The sequence below is a fragment of the Cupressus sempervirens genome, chromosome 3, assembly GCF_028749045.1.
Source record: "Cupressus sempervirens isolate cs-2001-9-10 chromosome 3, ASM2874904v1, whole genome shotgun sequence".
NCBI classification, from domain to species: domain Eukaryota; kingdom Viridiplantae; phylum Streptophyta; class Pinopsida; order Cupressales; family Cupressaceae; genus Cupressus; species Cupressus sempervirens.
In genome coordinates, this window is record NC_143120.1 from 925656661 (window position 1) to 925677865 (window position 21205).

General features: G+C 35.8%; 1 protein-coding gene across 1 annotated transcript in view; it reads right to left on the bottom strand.

The window, feature by feature from the left end:
* Positions 1 to 912: 912 nt before the first annotated feature.
* The window catches only part of LOC149569777 (DExH-box ATP-dependent RNA helicase DExH1-like), an 85888-nt gene continuing 65595 nt past the window's right edge, over positions 913 to 21205 (bottom strand). Inside the window, exons 8-13 of the mRNA XM_089822502.1 lie at positions 7222 to 7965; positions 3363 to 3597; positions 2102 to 3258; positions 1913 to 1978; positions 1636 to 1681; positions 913 to 1518 (exon numbers count right to left, since the gene is read on the bottom strand). Of these exons, the coding sequence (XP_089678628.1) occupies positions 2176 to 3258; positions 3363 to 3597; positions 7222 to 7965 (2062 nt within the window). The 3' untranslated portion in view covers positions 913 to 1518; positions 1636 to 1681; positions 1913 to 1978; positions 2102 to 2175. The remainder of the gene's footprint in view (positions 1519 to 1635; positions 1682 to 1912; positions 1979 to 2101; positions 3259 to 3362; positions 3598 to 7221; positions 7966 to 21205) is intronic.

A 21205-nucleotide genomic window follows, 5' to 3' on the forward strand; every position in this document is an offset into this window, starting at 1 on the left:
CTGCTGCGATCATGCAATTATCATTGAATCGCTCCTTCACACCTTTAACTTGACAATTAGCCTTAACATCTACAAAGCCTCGCTAGCCTGTTGGTACGTAATTGTTTTGCATCCTCGCATCCTTCCAAACAATCAGCGATTACAAAGAAGCGATGTTGCGCCATAAAGACCTTCGCAACTTAAAAGATTTAAGAAGCATGAAAAGTAATATGGTAAGACATCGAAAGACTTAGGGATATCGATGTATAAGCAAGATTTTCACATTTTGCATTGGCGTGTCAATTATGAGTAACTTCAACAAAACATGAGACAACACTATTTCCCTAGGGTTTTATAAGGAAAGACAGATTTTCAGAAACCCTAAGCAGCAAAACACATCTTCAAAAAACCTACTAAGAATAGTTGATAGCACTTCTACCAATTTGCGTAGGGTAGTAAAAATTGGTAACAATTACCCCAGGGGATTCAAAATTGTGGCCAACTTCTAATACCACATTTTATGTGTGATTGTCACTGCACCAAAAGATAGACCTGTCAATGCTCAATACAACCACTAGACTTATAGATTCCACGAGGCAATTAGTCCTTCGTCACAAATCCCGAGGGGAACGCTAACCATTTTGCTAGCAGGTCATACCAATATGGAGGGAAGTGTTAATGCTGATATAGAGAAGATGATCTTGTGATCCTAAAGAAGATTGCTTAGATATAGAGGAAAGATTTATGGGTGATCTGTGGAGAAGAGAAAAAAGGCACTTTTGAAAAGATTCTATACTTACTCCATTACAACAATAATCATCTAAGAATCCAAGATCAAAATAATTTAATTCTCAGAAAGTACAATCTTCAGTTTCAATCACTTGTTAGCTTCAGCAAAATCAAGCCACAAAAGTAGTTATAATGATCCAGATATCACAGGCATAAAATATTTTTTTAAATATGCTCAAATTGGCTACTATTGAAAAGGATTCTGAGAAGATATGGGATAAAGTTTCAAATATCAGCTCCAGCCAAAGGACCCACAAATATAGGCATAGCTGTATCTGATGCAGTTTTTGGGTTGAACTATTCAGGATGTACATTAATACCTACATCATTGATAATTATCAGGGTAATAATAATAAAAATGTTCACTAATAATAAGCACAATATCCCCCCTAGGCTGACACCATTTGTGCATCTCTCTCCATGTATGTTGTTTACAATGAAAACAGCTGACGCTGTGTTCCAAACTCTCCTGCATATTTGTCTTCTATTTGAAACAAAATCCCTTTGGATACAAGTACCAGAATGAATATTCCCATATTCTGAGTTGTGGAACCCAATAAGTCACATAATGCTGATTACAATGCAATCTTGCTAATAAATTAATCCGCTGCCATGTTTGAAAGGCTAAATAGAATGAAATAATAAAAAATCATTATGCTCTGAATAACTATCTTTAAGAGGGCATGAAGTCACCAAGCAAACCAGATTTCATTCTGATTATCCATAGCTTTTTGAGATAACAGTGAAGACCTGAAAATAGAATCTCAACTGTGAAATTAAGCAAAGACGTATCTTAAAAGTTAAATGCTTATTAGCATAACAATGAATAAGATCATAGGTAAAATTTTAGTGGTTTCCCAGCCATACCTTAACCATTTTGAGTAAGGATATCTGCTTTATCTCAGAAGATTGCCTGAAACAAGCACATACTAATAAGCATAGTTTCATGAGAAGTACGAGGGATCCTAGATAGAAATGAAAATGGCATTTTAATTTAACTATGCACACCTATGTGAGATTATAGTGAAAGCTAAAAAATAGAATCCACGTACTTGAAACTATTGAAAAACATATTTAGAAGAAATCCTAAATCTCATTAGCATTACAAAGTATTAAATCATAGACAATGATTTCCTGGCCATACCTTAACAAATCTGAACAAAGACGTCTTCTTCAAATAATGACGTCGAAGGATGAATTGTAGAACTACCTGAAATAAGTGCATATAAAAACAAATGATTTCCTGGGAAGCACGTGGGAGTCAAAATAGAAATGAAAATGTCATTTCCAGTAAACAAAATCAAGTTAGGAAATACTCCTTAAGTTTTCATACCTGCCACTGATTTATGAATGCATATTCTTTTCAATGAACATTTGTAAGTATTCCTTTGAATCCAAGCTTGAGAATTAAAAGCCATCAGTTACTAATAGTTGAACGAGTGCTGTCACAACCATATTTCTAGATATATCCATTTCTGGATCTCGTATCTTTGCCATCAGCAAAGAATTGACCTTCGAACGCATTTCCTTAATAAGAACAGAAATACGGGCTGGAGCCTCAAATTCCAGCCAATCATCTACCTTGATTGTCTGTTTCTCATGGTTTACCTTAAGCTCACCTCCAAAGAGTAGCAATCCATATGTTGGTACAATGGTACTATTCTTGATAAAGATCTTAGATGTTTTCACTTTCTCAGTAAAAACTAGCCACGAACTTTCAAAAAAACCAACTGGGAAGTTAACGCTCGATGGATGCAAGAATACCCTGCCATCTAACTTTGTGAAAAAGCGCAGCTCATTAGCCGATGCTACTTTGGAAATTGTTCCACTCTCAGTTTGTACATATTTTTTCTCTGGATGCCTTACCCGAACAATATTAGGGTAAAACCCCGCACATATGACTGCCTTCACAACCCGGACGTTTGATGAATTTTCATTCAAATTGTTAATGTTGGAACTTGAATCTGTTTTTCCCAAGCAAGAACAGAAACCAATATCAGCAAGCATTTTCAAATAGTCATTTCGGCTAGCTTCCATTCCAACAAGAGTTTCTCTTGACAGGAAATTTGCATTACAGTATTCATTTTCTGAATTCCGACCATTTTTTCTGGAAACATCCCATCCATCATAAGCAGCAACAATAGCCATGTGATCACTCTTGCTAGTGCCTGCAAACTGAAGACGTGCAGCATTGACTTCCTCTCTCCTATCCATCGGAAACAAGAATGGACTGCGGCCACTGAGTGCTGAAGCAACAGTAAGAATGGGATTAAGACATCTTAACATGCAACCAAATATGAGCATCTTCCCGACAGAAGCATCAACAGGCATTTGGGCAAGATACTGTCCAAGAGGTGTCAAACACTCTTTCTCATCCAATACATTCATAGACCGCAAACTCCTCACTGATTCACCTATGGCGTCAGGGCTTGGAGGACTAAGCATTTGCTGTGTCATGTTCTCAAGTGGACCAACAACAAGGGTTTTCACCTGTAATTCCATTAATGCTCAAGACTATCTGGAGAATGCTATATAAAAATTCTCTTCATCCGTAAAATACTAGTATCCTTAAAAAAAATCATTTGTAAACTGACCTTTAAGCATAAACTGTCAAGTGAAATCCGCAAAACTTCAGGAAGCTGATGCTCTTCAAATTGCTCAAATTGTTGTCTGCTGTAAAGTCGAAAGCAACATCCAGATTGAACTCTACCAGCTCGTCCACGCCTTTGTTTTGCACTGGCTTTAGATATCCATGTTTCCTGAAGCCATGAGAGGCCTTTGTTATGGTCATAGCTCACTTCCTTGTGGCGTCCAGTATCAATAACATATCTGTAAAACAGACAACACAATATAAAATATAATTTAAAACTCATGTCTATCTTTTAGTATATTTCGATACTATCAAAAAGAGACTAAAATTGCCCACATTGAACAATTTTGAGTTATCAGACACAAAATACACAAGAAATGAGAACCCAGAAACATGATAAATTTTGGGACAAGAAGCTTTCTTCACAGAAAACATTTTAGAGTAGAAATTTATTAAACGAGTTTCAAAAAAATCCATTATTTATAAACAATTAATATCTTAAAATATTTATCTACTGCAGATATCAACTGAGATAAGTATAATATAAGTCCAAATTAGTACTTGACATGTGAATTCTATCATGTATCAAAGGCATATCATACTAATAGTATTTAGTACACAATTTGACAAATCATCTGATTGCATAGTGACATTGACAGATGATGAAAAGGATTGAAACAATAAGACAAAGATACGAGAAATACAAGTTGATGAAACCATTCAAAATCTAGCAACAACAAATCTGAAGTGATGAAATAGAACACTTCACAAAGGAGAATAATGATGGTGTCTCAAATGCAAACAACAATGGGTAGGGTTCACCGTTTAGGAGTTTTCACTTTGTTCCTAGGAAGGAGGATGACTTAGGAGACTATGCTAGCAAAGGTAAGTCTGTTAGTCATGCCTGGAAAAGGTAGTTGGAGGGTTTAAGAAAAGTCTTTGTCCTCTTCACCAAAACCTTTACCTTCCCTTGTTTCTTCTAAGTGTGGAGTGGCAATTCGAGTGGCAACTGTAGAAGGTACATTGTTGTTTCAAGATGCTTTACTTCAAATGATCAGGTAACATCAAACTTTAGGAAAAAGTTGCTGCCATGATGCAGAAGGGCCTGTCTATCAAACACATGGTTTTCATGGATTGTGGGAATGCTTGCAACAGTAATGTTCCTTTTTTCTATAACCAGCATCTCTCCTGTTCCAACCTTAGGTATGTATTCTTCCCCTTCATCCCCCATGCATCTGCCTAAGATCCCCAAATTTTCTAGGCATGAAGACGTAGCCATTCTTCTAAGTTTGTGTAGCCCATCAAAGTTGTAGATTCTCCCTTCCCAAGATGACTTCCTCCCAAGTCCGCTTTCTCTTCTATCTATGTCAGGGTATCAAACTTCTCCATATAGTTGAAACCTCCTATTGTTCCTCACCTTCATACCCTCTTCCAATAGGACTTTGGCATTTCCCATTCTGCGATGCCTCAATCCAAACTCTGCTCCTTCACAATCCCTTGTCGAAGAACCAGACTTTCCCTTGCTGACATGCCTCCCTTCTGAATTCCAGACCTTAACATATTGCACAAATCTTATGATATCCTAGACAACTGAACTCTAACAATCCTGCAACATTTTGCTATTCTTCTCCACCTATCTCCCTGCACAACATGATAGCCATTAATACAAGGTTGATGATGCATTTTATAGAAGGAATTTTGCAGGCACAAAAATATCATTTGATAATGAGAGCATCGTTCCACTTTTATACACAATTGTGTGACTGAACAATGAAGACAATTTTTACTACATAAATGTGGTGGTTAGGGTATCTGACACTAAGGGGCCCCTCATTATTGCCAAGGATAGTTGTGATTCGCAGGGGACGTTCCTCCATGCTTCTTGAGTGTATTTCTGCACACGTAAGCATGAGTCAAGGAAAAATGACGCTTAATAGGTACAGGCTATCCCTGTTGTATACCAGTCTTCTGATGGGGGTCATTGATAAGTATTTTATCTTTTTGGACTTATACTTACAGAAAGATAGGATGGAAGGAAATCTATTGAATATACACAAAAAACCTAACTAGAACATCTTGTGAGCAGAAGTGTTCAAGCACCTAGATCTATGCAGGAAAATCCTATGGTTGAAGGAGAAGTCTCACATAATGGTCGTGCTCGAGCTTTATCAGTGGTGGACCTTAGCAACATTCTACTGGTTTAATTTGCAAGTTGCCTTAGGAGTAAGCCATTGTATTTCCAATTTGTATTGCCGCCATGCAATTGATATTTCTATCTTTGGGGTATACTGCTGTATTTTCTGTAGCAGTTTCTGCAGTAGCAGCATTTTGCAACAGGCTTCAATCCCATGTAATGGGTTTTAATATTCTTTGAGCTGGTTTTTTTTTTTTTTTTTTTTGAATAATTATTTAAGTCATAGGAATATATATCTAAAAAAAGATGTGCAATTAAAACTACATTATTTTACATGCAAAAATTCAGTGTAACACCAGCACTGGGGTACATCAGGATGAGTTTCCGGGATGGGGGGGCAAAGTGCCTCAATTTTGGGATGATGGAGGGGCAGTGTGGGGTGGGGGGTAGGGTTTTTTTGTATACTATGCACATAGAACATGAAATACTTGAATATAGCAAAATCACAACACTAACTAGAACCATTGAATATTTAACATTGTAACATAGTACATACCCAATAGTAACATTCAAAGTCAAAGTTCAAATGGTAATTCAAGTTCCTATCCCGGCAATGGCATGGTTGTGGAATTGCAGAGGTGGGGGTACTCCAAGTACCCAGTGCAGGGCAGTCTCGGGGATGGGTACTTCGAGGTGTTTGGGGGGTGCGTGTCACAAGGTTTCACTGGAAAATTGTACATTTTTAATTATAAAAGAATGTGATATATGTGTATGAATCAAATATACAAATATCTATCATGAAAAACTTGCATCTTGCATGCAATCTCAGCCATGTTTTCATTGCCATTATGTTTCTTCATTTCTCATTCTGGTACAATAGGTTTACCGTTAATGTAAAATAGGAAACTAAATGATCATGAAAAAAATTACCCTCTGCAATTTAAGTTAAGATCAGAAAAAGATTAAATCCTAAAAGGGACTTTCCAGACCCTCCTAGTATCTTATGTGATCAGCATCCTTTGGCGGTTGCCTCATGTTGAAATGGAAAAACATAAAAAGAAATCAAACACAGGATTTTGGATGAGAATGTAGTATCATGGGTTTTAAGTATCATAATTACACTTTTTCCCATTTACTTTCACAAGCATATATATAACATAGTTCATAGACTTCTAGGTAAACAAGCTCTACTGGTGGATCAATATTTATTCACATGCCTAGTACATATTCTTTTTTCCACCTCAGATATTTAACCATTTTCTTTAAAAACACTTATAGTTTCAACATATAGAAGCTGATACCTGACATTCTTGCATACATCCATCCACATACTTCAACAAGACAGTTACCTTAAGATGAAAGGATTACTATGTTGCAGTTTTTACTTCAACATAGCAGATATTCAAAAAAGACAGCTAACAGGAGATAGAGAAGAAAATATAAATGAATAATACAAAGCGAACAGGAGAGAAAGAAGAGAACACAGAGTTACAAGACTACCACAATACATTATCTTTTCCTCCCACTCAATTTAGATTGTACTCTGCATTCTATGATTCCTAATGATACTTTTGAAAACAGAAAAATATATCCAACAAAATCCCAAATGGCTACATCATGTAATCATGTACTCTTGTACAAGTTTTGCCTGTCTGCAAAAATATGGTAAGTTTTTATTTCCATTCTCAGTTCATCACAAATTAATAGTTCAAAGGTTTGTGATACTTACATCACATCATCAATGGTGATGCTTGTCTCAGCAATGTTTGTTGCCAGTACAATTTTTGTATGTCCCTCTGGAGATTTCTGAAATACGCGACGTTGCTCCTCCCCAGACATGGAACCATGCAAACTTACTATCCAAATGCCTATACTACTAAGACGACTTGATGTCTTGAGGCGGCTATGTAATCTCTGAATCTCTGCTATGCCAGGTAAGAAAACAAGCACTGCACCTGTTACCCCCAAATGTACTGGAATTGACTGAAGCTTTTTTCCCCATTCAGCTTTTTCACCTGAGATATGTCCCGTTGGCAATTCTTGAGAAGATTGGCAAGTAACCAAAAATATGAGAGCTTCTATCAAATCATAATTCACGATTCTCGGTTCCAACAAGTTTAATGTACGGAGAGTTGTTTGACTGTAATGACTTGCAGATGACATGATGCAGTTATCCTGGCTATCCCCATCTTCATCCCTAGTTTCCCAACTATCGAGATCCTTTTTCATGATTACATTCTTTTCATGCACCATTTCAGATCCTTGATTTTTTTTTGTGTAAGGAGAGTTCCGACCTACACTGTAGCCAGTAAGCTCAAGTACATCTTCTAAGTAAAAGTCTTGAATGGGGAAGGTATATCCAGGAATGTTTACTCTAGCAGTATCAGCTCCCAGATTTTGTTTGAAATAGGATGCAAATAACTCAGCTTCTACTGTTGCTGACATTAAAATGACACGAAGTTTACTCCCATTCCTGCACAGTACATGTAACAAACCCAGAATGGCATATTATATGCAATATCATAATGTTCAAACCCCATAAAAGTGAAACTCAATGCAATTTGTGAACAATATCATTACATTTTAGAGTGCCAAAGGATGTAAATAACCATCAAGAAGAAAATCAATTGGCTGCTGCATAATCTATTTAAAAGGAAGAGGGGCAATGATTTCTCAGTTTCAATTTCATGAGTTACCATTTTGCATGGAGCACAACATTCATTATCGGCATATATATTACTTAATTGTACATATAGAACTGAAGAGGATTTCTGACTGACAAGCAGTATGAAATGTAGATGGTAGCTGGACTGGTTTTAAAAATTGAAATATTACCTTATGCTTGTATTTTGGAATTTCAATGTTTAATAGAAGAATTATTTAACACAAATACTCTTTAGTCACAAAGTTGATAGAGAAGTTCATCTATCAGGTATAATAATCTAGCTTGCAAATCTTTATGAACAACTCAATGGGGTGGCAAAAGTGGTATCACCTGCTGCAGTCATATACAAAGATGTGAAAAACCCACTTACCCAAGATGGACAACACCTGCGAATCTGAATTAACATAAAATAAGTCACATAATAGCAGCTCTTTGTTCCATTAACAACTATATTCTATAGAGATAAAAGATACGTCTTTTAGGGCTCTGCCTTACTATATACTCAATAGGAAAGAAAACCTTAATTAACTCATGTAGAATTCATCATACATATCCCAAGTGGACAAAATATTACTCGCATAGGGAGCTAAAGCTAAGACATAATAGTACATGCTAAAACATAAGCATAACAATATGTTGTTAGGTAATAACAAACAATAACATGCCACTGCTAATAAAGAGCTTTGTTTTCAAAACTACTAAAAGACTAACCAGGAAAAGGAAAAATAACTACGAACAAAAAAAACAGGTGGTTAGGTTTTGGCATAAGTAGAGTAGATGCTAAGAGTCGAACCCACTACCAAAAATTATAACTTAAATCAACCCATCAAACTATACAACTTAACAAATCCGTACATAGAAATAGGATTGCTTTCCAGTACACAATCCTGTTAAATCTTATTGGCATGTTTTCAATGCCATGTTATGGTTGAGAGCTTTCAAATGAACCCCTTCCATTCACCCATGGATGGTAGTCACAAGTACATCTACAAATAATCCTCATTTTCCATGTATGCATCTTCTATAGGGAAACCTATCTGCTTCACCTTGGACAACCAAACAAATCTATATTGAAGCATTTGCATGTCTTTCCCAATGATTCCCTAAGTTACAACCATAGATTCAAAGTTCACAAAAAACTCCCTTGACTCACAAGTGCTCTTGAGAACTGCAACTTGCCAAAAGCTCCCCTAACTTGTTAGTCCTCCCAAAACAAAACTGCTCCTAAGCTGCCCAAGAACTTGGGCCCAGTTTTAAAAAGAAAATAAATCAGCAAGTTTATAGCCAAACCTCAGCAAGACTTGAAAAAAAATTCATCCAAAGCCATGAGGATATTGCATTGAACTATTGCAGGCGGAATGCGAAGACATTGTATGTAGAATATTGAATAAAGGAGTGTGCCATGTCAAAAAGAAAGAAATCCAATGGGCACATTTACTATGGCAATCTGACAAGGGCAGATGATCAAATCATGAGTAGGTGATTAAACACCTACAATTTGTTTGTGCATGGGAGCACCTCCAGCATTTCTAGAGACATCCGAGTATCTTGTTGTTATGAATAGGTAGTGTATAATTGCTTGCCAAGTCTTTGTCCAGTTTAAGTTAAATTTTGGCATGTTGATTTAATTGCTAGAAACATGGCAAAACTTTACAAAAATTCCCCCAAAGCAATTCTTCCAAAAATTCTTAAACTATATGGAAGTGAATTCACATCCATTTGTAGACTTTAGAGTTTTTTACCGAACATGATCAAACACCATATGTGGTTTTCCACCATCACCTTGAATTTTACAAATACAACAAACAGTTAGACCTCTTTTTCAAGAAGTAAACCCACATCTTGCTAAAGAAATCATCTACTTCCGACACATAGCAACAACATATTTTATTTTATTCAGCTTGAAATAACAAAAGGAACTTCTATGAATATCTCAGCATTTTCCTAGGTCGCTGTATTTTGTATGCTTTAAATCCCAAGTAATTGGATTCCTTTCATACTTGTCGTTTGCTTTTCCCCAAGGTAAAGAGAGGCCTACGACAAGAGTGAAGCCCAACAAAAAAGATTATTAAAAAGATCGAATGTGCAACAAATGGGATGGTGTTGAAATTAATGGAAGGGATTGATAAAAAAGAAAGGCTAATAGATAGCAGTAACAGACACTAGCAAGAAGATTCAAACAAAGATTAATTCATGCAGAGCTAAAGATCAGTTCCCAGTAACAATTCTCATCTATAGGAGCATGAGTTGAAGCTCAATCAAGAAAGAGCCTCACTGTTGAGAACTTGTTTGAAATATATGGTACGATAAGTGATTAGTACGCAAACAAAGTACCAAGAACTGAAGAAAATTATTGCATGTGGAATGATTCTTATGAAATTGGGTCAAATCATAGTAGCATTACACTAAAACAACCTGCATTTAATTCTAAGTGATCATGATTCATCAAATTTTCCATGTCATTAACTGAATATTTCAAAAAGAGGCTTTTTTTTATACAAATCCTTTTTGGCTAATTTTACACTTGAGACAAATATACAAAATAAAGTCGTTTTTTATTGGGCCTGGATATAATTTGAAATTTGAATCATAGTAACAAAAAAGTACAGAAAGTCCATAATAAATCATGAGCACCTAGCACCCAGTGCTGCAGGAGCAGGCCATGGAGATAATGTGACAGGAACAAACCATCAGAAACGTGCTACAGGAAGAAACAGTCATAAAACAAACAATCAGAAAGGTGCTACAGGAAGACACAATGAAGATGATGCTACAGGAGGATGCAGAAAATATGAGGGAACTTAAAGTCATGCCTCAGTTTTATTGTTAGTAGCAAGTCCTATGGCGTGGTGGCATAATTAGTAGAGCGTTCCTATAAGCTCTCTAATTGTACCCACTTAGGACAGTGGTAGATTTATTGTTGCCAAGTTAATCTATTTTCTTAGTATATGTGTGTGCTTAGAAAAATAAAAACTGCCTAAGTAATTGATAACCTCAGGAATGTTTCACAAGTTGTCAACTTGGTGGAAGAATCTGGCTTTATGCCGATTCCTTCATGATTTTGGAATGGTCCTGCTTTCTTTAATGGCAGTGACATTTCATTCCCTGGAAGGAGGAGAGGAAACAAAGTAAAAAGGAAGATTTTTGGAGGTGTGACAGGAAGGATTGTGAGAATAGAAAGACTAAGTTTTTCTGATTTTTTTAATGTTTTGTATTGGATTTCCTGTGCTGTGATTTCTATCAATCTTTGAGAATAACTTCACGCATTTCATTCTTTCTCTATTGGATTGGAATCATAATCTCTAACTAGTGAAAGGCATTGATCGATCCATTTGGGTACCGACTCTCTGTTGAAGCTGTTTTGAGAGTCGTCGATATTTCTCATGGGAATCACTTGATTCTCTGGAATCAAATTTCTGAAACTGTAAATAGCAGAGTAGGGTCGAATAATGCGTTTTGCAATTTTTGTTTTTTGTTTGTTCAAATATGTTTTAGGTTAACATCCTCACATGTTCACCGTGACCCATATGGCAAAGGAAGTAAATGCTTACAGAGCAATTGTCGGGGCTGAGCTCAGTGTCCTTCCGAGGTTGGATTGTTATTTGTTCTGACAAAAACTTATCATGGTTTTTCAAATGTCAGTGTCAAATGTTTTGGTCAAATGTCTGCGAGTAACAACACTTCAAGTCGTGCATATAAGGTTGTGATTTGTATTAGAAATCAGGTTAAGACTTTGGGGGTGGTCTGGTTCTTGATCTGTCATGTCTATGATTTGCATGTGGGAGTTGATAAACATGTCAATTGGGTTCAAAATACATATGGCAGAATATTGTTGGTTCCATTGAGTTTAGTGTAGAAAATGTAAATTTTTGCTACAGGAAGTTGGGTAGTCTCCTGTCACATTCATGCATGTTAATTGTGTATTAAGCAGTGAGTTTCAAAATTGGGATGAAATATTCAAAACTGTCTATCCTTAAGGTGTATGAGCCCCTTGAAGCAGACTTAGTTGAGTGATTTCTTCCTAAGTTTTCCAAGGTTGAGGCTCTGCATCACCCAGCATCACCAACATTCTCATGCCGATTACAGAAAGTCCCAAGGTTATAAAAAAACCAGTTAAAACCATTAACAAAAAGGAAATATATAACACGTGTTTAATTGAAAAAACTGACAGATTTTTCAAACTGGCAGTGGATTTTTTTCCTATATTTTATTTAGTTTTGAAAAAAAATATTGTGACCCAAACCTAAAGCTCCTACTCCCAAACATTATGAAATAGATACAAAGCAACATAAATATGAAAATGTTGTCTAGTTGATAGAGAATAAAGGCATGATGAAACTCCATATGGAAGGATAGACTTGGAAACTTATATTTTGAGATTACATATCAAGGATAATTGGTCTATTTCTGTGACAGATATCAAATGAATCTGTCACAACTTTCCTGACCACTAAAACCTCGTTATATTTTATATGAAGCCCTCGATACTATATTTTGGTTTTCATTGAACTGTGATTATGTTTTATTCGATGCCCTAGATGTTATATTCTGATTTTCGTAAAACAGTGGTTATGTTTTATTTGATGCCCTAGATGTTATATTATGCTTTTCATAAAATAGTGGTATTTTTTTATTTGATGCCCTAGACAGTTATATTTCAGTTTCTTTCTTATGATGGCTAAGTGGTTCAGATTATATAAGAGGAATGATATTATGCTATGTTCTTAATCTTGAGAAATGATTTGATTTATTTCACATATATTATGATTGAGATGATGATTACGGAATAACCACTTTTCTTTGACTGAGTGGTTGCAGGGGATGATTGTCCTCCGAGGAGGGAAGGAAAGTATCACCAGGAATGGGATGCAAACGTGTTCAGTTTTAGCTATTGGAGTCTTGGAACTGGTAACTATTAGCTAGGTCAAGGTTGATGCAAGCTTAGGAAGTAAAGGTTTGGATTGGGTTCCTAGATGGTCTTACCTTGTCAGCTAGCTGAGTTGATAGTAATCTTTTTGGTGAGGTTCTTTTGTCTTGGATGCAGACCTATGCTTGACATATTTTTCTTATTATAATTAAAGGTGATAACTCAAGGTGTTATTGTTTTTCAGGATTATAAGTGCATTGTGCTCCAAATGAGGTTGCTTACAAGCCATCGTCATCCAAAAAAAAGTGCTCAACTAGATATGCTCTTTGAGAATGGTTCATGTGCATATGCAATCCTTGAGGCTCGTCATTATAATGTCCACTTGAATCAGAGTTATCGAAAGGAGCAGAGCTTCTTTGGGCAGTGAGTTGTGAAGGAACCATCTATAAACTTCTCCACTGGTAAACTTGGTGATTGCAAGTTTGCAACTGACAGCATATTGATGTTCGTGGTGTCTTTATCTCTCAATGAATGCTTAAATTGTTGTGGTTCAATATTATCACGCTACTTGTAATTGCCTCTTTGTCACGACAGACATTTGTGTTTTTTCCTGAAGACAGGCTTACTAGCACTAGATATTCCATTGGGAAATTTACATAAGTTGCCCTGGTGCAGAATATTTTTAAAGATTGATAACTATTGTTTTGATTTTCTAGTGGATATAATGGTTGCTCATATTCATGCTGCTTTAGTGTGAAATTATCTTGGACATGAGAAATCTTAAGCCAGGAAGTAATTAATTCAAGGTGTCATGTCAGGAAAAAGCGAAACTCACCTGTATTTTGATTGGAAGCATGAATATTGATAGTAAAGTTGATTTGAAGCAAATTAGAATCTCCACATCTGTGGCTGAATAAGTGCTCTATCAGTCCATATCTGATGTTATAATTTAATCATCATTTCTTGAAATTCTCAATGCCAACACATAACTTTGTCCACCTAAGTTGACAAGCCTGTGAGATTCGAACTAAGGGATTCCATTATCAGGTGAAGCAGCAGACAGAGGTATTTCTGAAGAATTCTGGACATTTTGTAGCTGTGAATTAAACAATAGTCACAATGATGCAGAGGCATAGGGAAACTAGTAGTTTCTTGGCTACAACCCACAACAGACCCAAACTATCCTTATAAACAACCACTAGTCCCAAATGTAGAATATTCAATGCTTCATGTAGACCTTTGACAAATTCCCATGATCCAACACATGATTTGTGTGACAAGATCCTAAGATCAATCCCTAGACCTAAACCCACAGGCTAGGATTTCAATATAGAAATGAGATGAACTTACAATTGAGGAGAGTGGATTAGAGCATCTTCTGTTGACTTATCAGACTGCATATGACTCAATGTCAAGGGCTCTTGACAGGTTCCGATGCATTCAAGCATTCTTGCTAAAGGCCTAATTCACAAAAAGGTTGACCTAATAGTTTTTCACCCTTATCTCTCCAAGTCTCCAAAGGACCTTACAAACAAATTGGGGTTTCTGATACCCTTTTGGGAGATACACAGGACTACGAACTTGCAGTTCTAACAACTCTTTCATTTCATGGGTAAACGACTACTGTACTAGTTAGACCTAATGGGCTAATTAAGTCTGATTTCCAAAGCAACTACTCTGCAATGCTTTGATCCTGTCAAACCAATGATTGCAGAAGTGTTGCCACACTTCATATACTCCGAATCCACCATTTGAATAGATAGATCCACCCTCCAAGTTCAGTTATTCACCAATTTCTAGCCTTTCACAAATTGGTCACATAGAGATGCCGGGCTAGGGCTTGCTTGCAATCACTCCAAATTTGATCTTCCTGCCTGAAATCTTTTGGAACATATTGCATATTTCCTCCTCTTATTTTCCTCCAAAGGCCATCAATTTGCCAGGGTGAAATATCAAGTGAAGGCCAAAATTATGATGAAACCCTTGGATGGTGAGGGTTTAAGACCCAGTTTCAGAAAAATGATTGTTTATCCTCCAAAACTCGATCAATCTTCTTCAAAGCAAGTTTAAGAAGTTCTTAATTCATTCCTCTCCACAGTCCAATAGGGTTTATAGTTAGATCAATTCATACAACATAATGGTACACATTTGAACATCGAAATTGTAGGAAAAAATTCTGAATGTTTTACTGCTTCAAATAACCCAATACTTCTTCGATCATTTTAGATCCAAAAGGCCTTGAATAGACCAACATCAACTTCCCCAATGGAAATTTAAACAATCTGACTGTTGGCAGAAGTTTGGCATGCATATTTGAAAAGTTGTCAGTGTTGTCAAGCAACATTTTGACAAGTTTTGCACTTTTGTGCAATTTGGGCTTCCTATCACCTAGGACTTAACCCAAATTCATCCAATATGATCAAGAACACTCCTAGACTGAAAATCTAAGTTTCCTACTATCCTACTGGCCCGTTGACCAAGTTTGATCATGTTGGCTTTGTTAGAAATTGAGGTCTTTGTTGGCACTTTATTGTATTGTTTTAATGTTGTATTAATGGCAAGTTTTGTCATTGATGACAAAATATGTTTGTCATCATGACAGACACAGATTTTGTATATCGCAGGATGATTATTAGCATGACAAAGATGGTATATGATAGGATAAGTTATGCGAGCTTAGATTTGTGGAGAAGAATGAATATAGACATCATGTCTATGTTCGTTGAGTCTTATGTTCCAGTTTGTTTGGTGAAGATTGGTAGCAGACTAGTGTACAAGGATTACTGGCAGAGACAGTTGATCCTATTTTTGTTGTATCTTATTGGCAAGTTGGAATTAATGTAAGCAAGCTTGGGATATGATAGAAGACTTGTTCGTGCACCTATGTTCGAGAGAGAGAAGGATTTGGGCTATTCTAGAAAGGTCGTTGTTGTGTAACATGCAGTGTATTTTACTGGCAGCTGAAATGTTGAGGAAGTGTAATATTTTTGATAATGCTTATGAAGGTGTGTATGCCTTAGCATGGACCTATGTAATTAATTGTACATTGGGGAAGCCTTAACAAACCAATCTAATTAATAAATTGTAAAAGGCATAAAAGAAAGATGTTTTCCTTGGTTGGGAATCATCATATATGCTATGTATGTGATCAATTGATGACTCAAGGTTGCATGGGGACGGGGGTACTTGGATACTTAGGGTACTGGTACGGGTACGGGTACGACTATTTTTCAAAATAGGGGACGGGGGTTCTTGGGCACATCAGACTTTTTTTCTAATATAATTTTAAATTTATAGAAAATCTGGAATTATGTGTCATGGCAATGGTTTTTCAAATCAAAAGCAGTGATAAAGTTTGCAAATGTAATGTATTATGTTCAGTTTCAGGTTTGCAATATGTTTGTAATAATAATATATGATAAACGTTTAGATGCATAACAGAGAAGGAAGACTTTAAACATGAACAAGAAGATCATAAATCATAGAACTATCACATATTACAGATGATAAACATCTGACTTTAATAGTGATAAAGTTTACCATTAATCAGTATTGTTCAAAGTATTTAACATTATCAGATTTCCACAATCCATTTAATAGCAACAATTTGGTTTATGGATTTAATTGTGTATGTTTTTTAATCATCAACGTTTTGGATCACACTTTGTGATCCATCATTAGGATGAGAGAGCCAAATATATGGAAAGAAAGAAATAATTGTAGACTAGCCTCTCCAAGGGGAAATAAAAGGAGGGAAAACCTAATTAGAAAAGGAAATAAATGAGAAAAAGAGGTTTATATATATATATATATATATATATATATATATATATATATATATATATATATATATATATATATATATATATATATATATATATATATATATTACGATAGCCTCTTGAGTTTCCTCTTGAAGTAGTGGTCCTCCTTAGAAAGGATTTGGACACTCTTGTTAAATCCCAATTTTTGACCTAATTTAAAATATAGCCGTTGTGGTTCACATGAAGTCAGTTGACAGTTAAAATTGTTATAATCCTGTGAAATGGTAAGATGGTTACTCGTTATAATTATTTATCACGAATTCATGGAATTGAATAGGCAGCTAGCCATTATGATTAGTTATGATTAAATAATTTGTTATGATAATATGATTTAATTGCGAAGAATTTCCTTGTAGGAAGCATGTCGAAGGGGTGGATGCATTGTCAAAAAAGAATTAAGCATGGGAGCATCACCATCATTGGGCAAATGGGTTGAGGACCTAGCAACTTGAACATCAGGATACAATCGATGAAACTGCATGAGCTATTAAATAAATAATTTAAAACGTAAAATAATTTAATTGAATTATAAAATGTACCTCAAAGGATTTAATATGATCTCTCGCCTTATTATTATAATAAATATTTGTGTATGTACATATAAATATAAAAATGAAATGGCACCAATAAATTATAATAACATAATTTAATGATGTCACCCTATTGATATACTTACATGAACGTATATAAGTATATATCATAATAACAATTGAAATTATAATCTTTCCAACTTTATCTTCCAACCATTTAATTTTTCTTTTCCTCTTCTTTGTTTTAATCGAATTAAAACATTTGGAATTTGAATCAGCTATAATCTTTTGAAACCGACAGAAGCCAAGGAGTCCCAATTGCTCTCCATAAATGGAAGCCGTGAGGAAGAGACGGGACCATCTTTTCCTTGATGCCTAAACTTCTTTCTGCCTTGCTACGTTTCCAGATTTTCCTTGTCTCAATAAACCATTCGACCCTGCAATTTATCATTGTTATGTCTGCAAATTACCATTGTTACGTTTGCTGGTTACTTGCAAATCGACTGACATTTCAAGTGGCTCGATTTACATTCCTTGCCATGAAAGAATACGAGCTGAGAACAAAGACTTTATGCAATAAAAGTGACGCCCCAATCAACTTAAGGAAAACTGGTCCATCTGCAAGTTCTTCAACAGTATCGAATTCTTATCAAGTCATGAAATACCTTTCCATGTTTTAAATGCATTTCCTGCAGTAGTCGACTAGGCATAGAAATTCCTTTTCATTATCTTTGAACACAGTCTAATATGTTGAATAATTCTTGTCTTTTGTCAATAACTTCTTCTTAATTTCATTAAATCAGAATTATCATAAAAGAAAATTTAGTAATAACTCTTAAGTTAAATAGTATCTCTTGAGAAGAGATTCCAAAAGTAATAAGAATCTGTTTGAATGTTGCTGATCTCAGGAACAAGTTTTATTTGTCACAACTTATGATAAAGGATATTAAGAGCAGAATGCTCACAACTTATCCAAAACACCTGGGAATCACCAGCAATGAAGCCACAAAATGGTGAAGAGGTGAAAAAGGGCAGGGTGCTCATAAACTTTTAATACACCTGGGACTCACCGGCTGGTAACCATGAAATGGTGAAGAGGTGGAATAAATCTACAAGAAAACAAAAGAGAAATCAGACATGATTAAAATTAATAGTCTTACTTAATAGCTCATGCTTGATCATGTTTATCATATGCTTTTGCTACCAAGTCAAGTGGTGTGATTAGAAAATAGGATGCTCAGTAGATGACAAGATGTTCCCTGTCTATTTTGGGTAGGGAGGGCCTTTCTCGTTAGAGATCGTGTGGAGATAAGTTTTGGTCCGAGGTTGGGTGGTTAAGCCCTTGACAATGTTTCACCTCTCCCCAAGTTGTCAGATGTACAACAGACAAAGATAAGTTATACATGCAATTGTTTGTTGGAAATAAGTATTTTTACTTTTATGATGTATATGCAAGACGAACGTAAGATTAATTCAGTTATATCATCGTTACAGTTATTTTACATTTAGTTGCAAGAGATAGATTTATCTGATGGATTTTTATATCAATCTTTCATTTATATGAATACTAAATATGAGCATATCTTCTAATCTTGAGTTATTGCCACAATTAAGCAATCGGAAGGAAAGAAATGATACAGTGATATCTGAGGCCCTAAATGATACAATGGTATCTAAAGCCCTAATTGATACAGTGGTATCCGATGCCCTAAATGATCCAATGGTAATTGAAGCCCTAAGTGATACAGTGGTATCTGAAGCCCTAAATGATCCAATAGTAATCGATGCCCTAATTGATATAGTGGTATGTGATGCCCTAATTTTATATAGTGGTATTTGATGATAATTGTCCTTTGATTTTGATATAGCGGTATTGGATGGTAGTCGTTATATGATATTGTTATAGTGGTATTTGTGAACTAACTTGGGTGGTTGCAGAAGCATCCTTAGATTGATTTTAATCTCGAATTTTGTGGTATGTAAATTTTAATTTCCATAGTAAATTCATTGATGGTGTTTTCAATTCTTAGTTAAGAAATTTTGTTTAACTGATTTTAATCTCATTCACATGAACATGACTGACATAACTGTCTTCCTATGAAAATGAAATAATATCTGTAATTCTTGGATATGTTAGTTGTTAAATAAGACTCGAAAAAATTGGTTGTTATAGCTCTCCACGCAAATGTGGTGTTTGGTAGAGGAGGAATGCTGAGCAAGAGCCGATTTGTGGATCCTATCATGCATGATACTAGAGCTATGCTTGTAGAATCTGGTCTGAAAAGAGCACCCTGTTTCACCTATATAGGGAGTACCATAGGAGCACATAATCTTATAAACTCTAGAATCAAGAGAGGAATCTTTGGAGTCCTTGATGTTAGGATTAACTTCAGACAGAAATAACAATTTTATGAAAATATAACAAATATCAGAAAATAATAAATCGCACAGAAGAGAATACAAGACACAAAGATTTAACATGGTTCCCCCAATCCTTGGGCTACGTCCACCAACAACAAGTCCAATATTATTATTATCCAGTAATTACAATACTACAAAAAGAAGCTATAATATCACCATACATTATGAAATCCCTAACCCTAAGCTTTTTTATACAAGCCTTTGCCGCTTACAAAATTATGGCTAGAATAAGTGGTCCGATAGGAAAATAGCAGTCGACTCCTTTTACAATATAAGTTGGCACCCTGAGACCCTATAGGGGCGTTGCCCCCAAACCCTCATAGAAATAATTTAGGGGGAAACCATGCCAAATAAACCTTCGAGTCTAATTAGGCTCCACATCACAACACTTGAGCAGGGGGCCAAATTACTGAACTTGGAAAGGGGTTTTAAGGTTACCTGAAGACCCTTTTTAGTTAAGATCTTGACAATCTTTTGGGAGATGCCATCCACAAAAGGGAGGGAGGAATGCAAGGACAGAGAGGGTTGAGATTCAAAGCAAGAAAGAAAGGACTTGGCTTGATTAAGAGCCTTAGAAATTTGCTTACAAAAATACTCATTTAGGATGAATAAATTTGCTTATGAATACTCATTATCTATGTCGTCAGCATCACAAATTCTAAGGCCTCTGAGGGCGAGGGTCTTAAGAATACCCACTTTTTGGCTTGGGTGGTGGTGGGAAGACGAGTGGAGATAGAGATCGGTGTGGGTGACCTTGCGATACACACAACTACCAAAGGTACCATTAGGCTTCTTGATGAGAAGAACATCTAGAAAGGGCAATTAGCTGTCCGACTCAAGCTCTATGGTGGGGACCGAGTTGTTTAAGTGCGTGTGAAATGCTTCAAGTTTGTCGCGCCCATGAGGCCAACAAACATTGGTATCATCAATGAATTTCTTCTACCACCTAGGTTTGAGAGGGAAAGAGTGGAGGGTTGACTGCTCAAAATGCTCCATAAAGAGGTTGGCTATGATCGGAGAGGGGGGGGAACCCATTGCCACCCCATCAACTTGCTCATAGATGGCATTTTGGAAGGAGAAGAAAGTAGATCTTAAGCAAAAGTCAACTAAATTGGAAATCTCCTCACCAACCTTGCTCTTAATGATTTGAAATTTTGAATAGAGTTTGCAATCGGAACCTTGGTGAAGAGAGAAACCACATCAAAACTAACCAAGATATCACCATGCTCTAACTCGGTGTCCTTAATAAATGGTCGGAATCTTTCATGAAGGTATCAAAATTGCCAATCTAAGGAGAGATAATCTTAGCAAGATGAGCAGCTAAGAAATATATATATGTTATTCATTTATGTATATGTTAAATCCCAAATTTTGCCCCAAGTTTTAAATTGATCATAGGCGTTGGT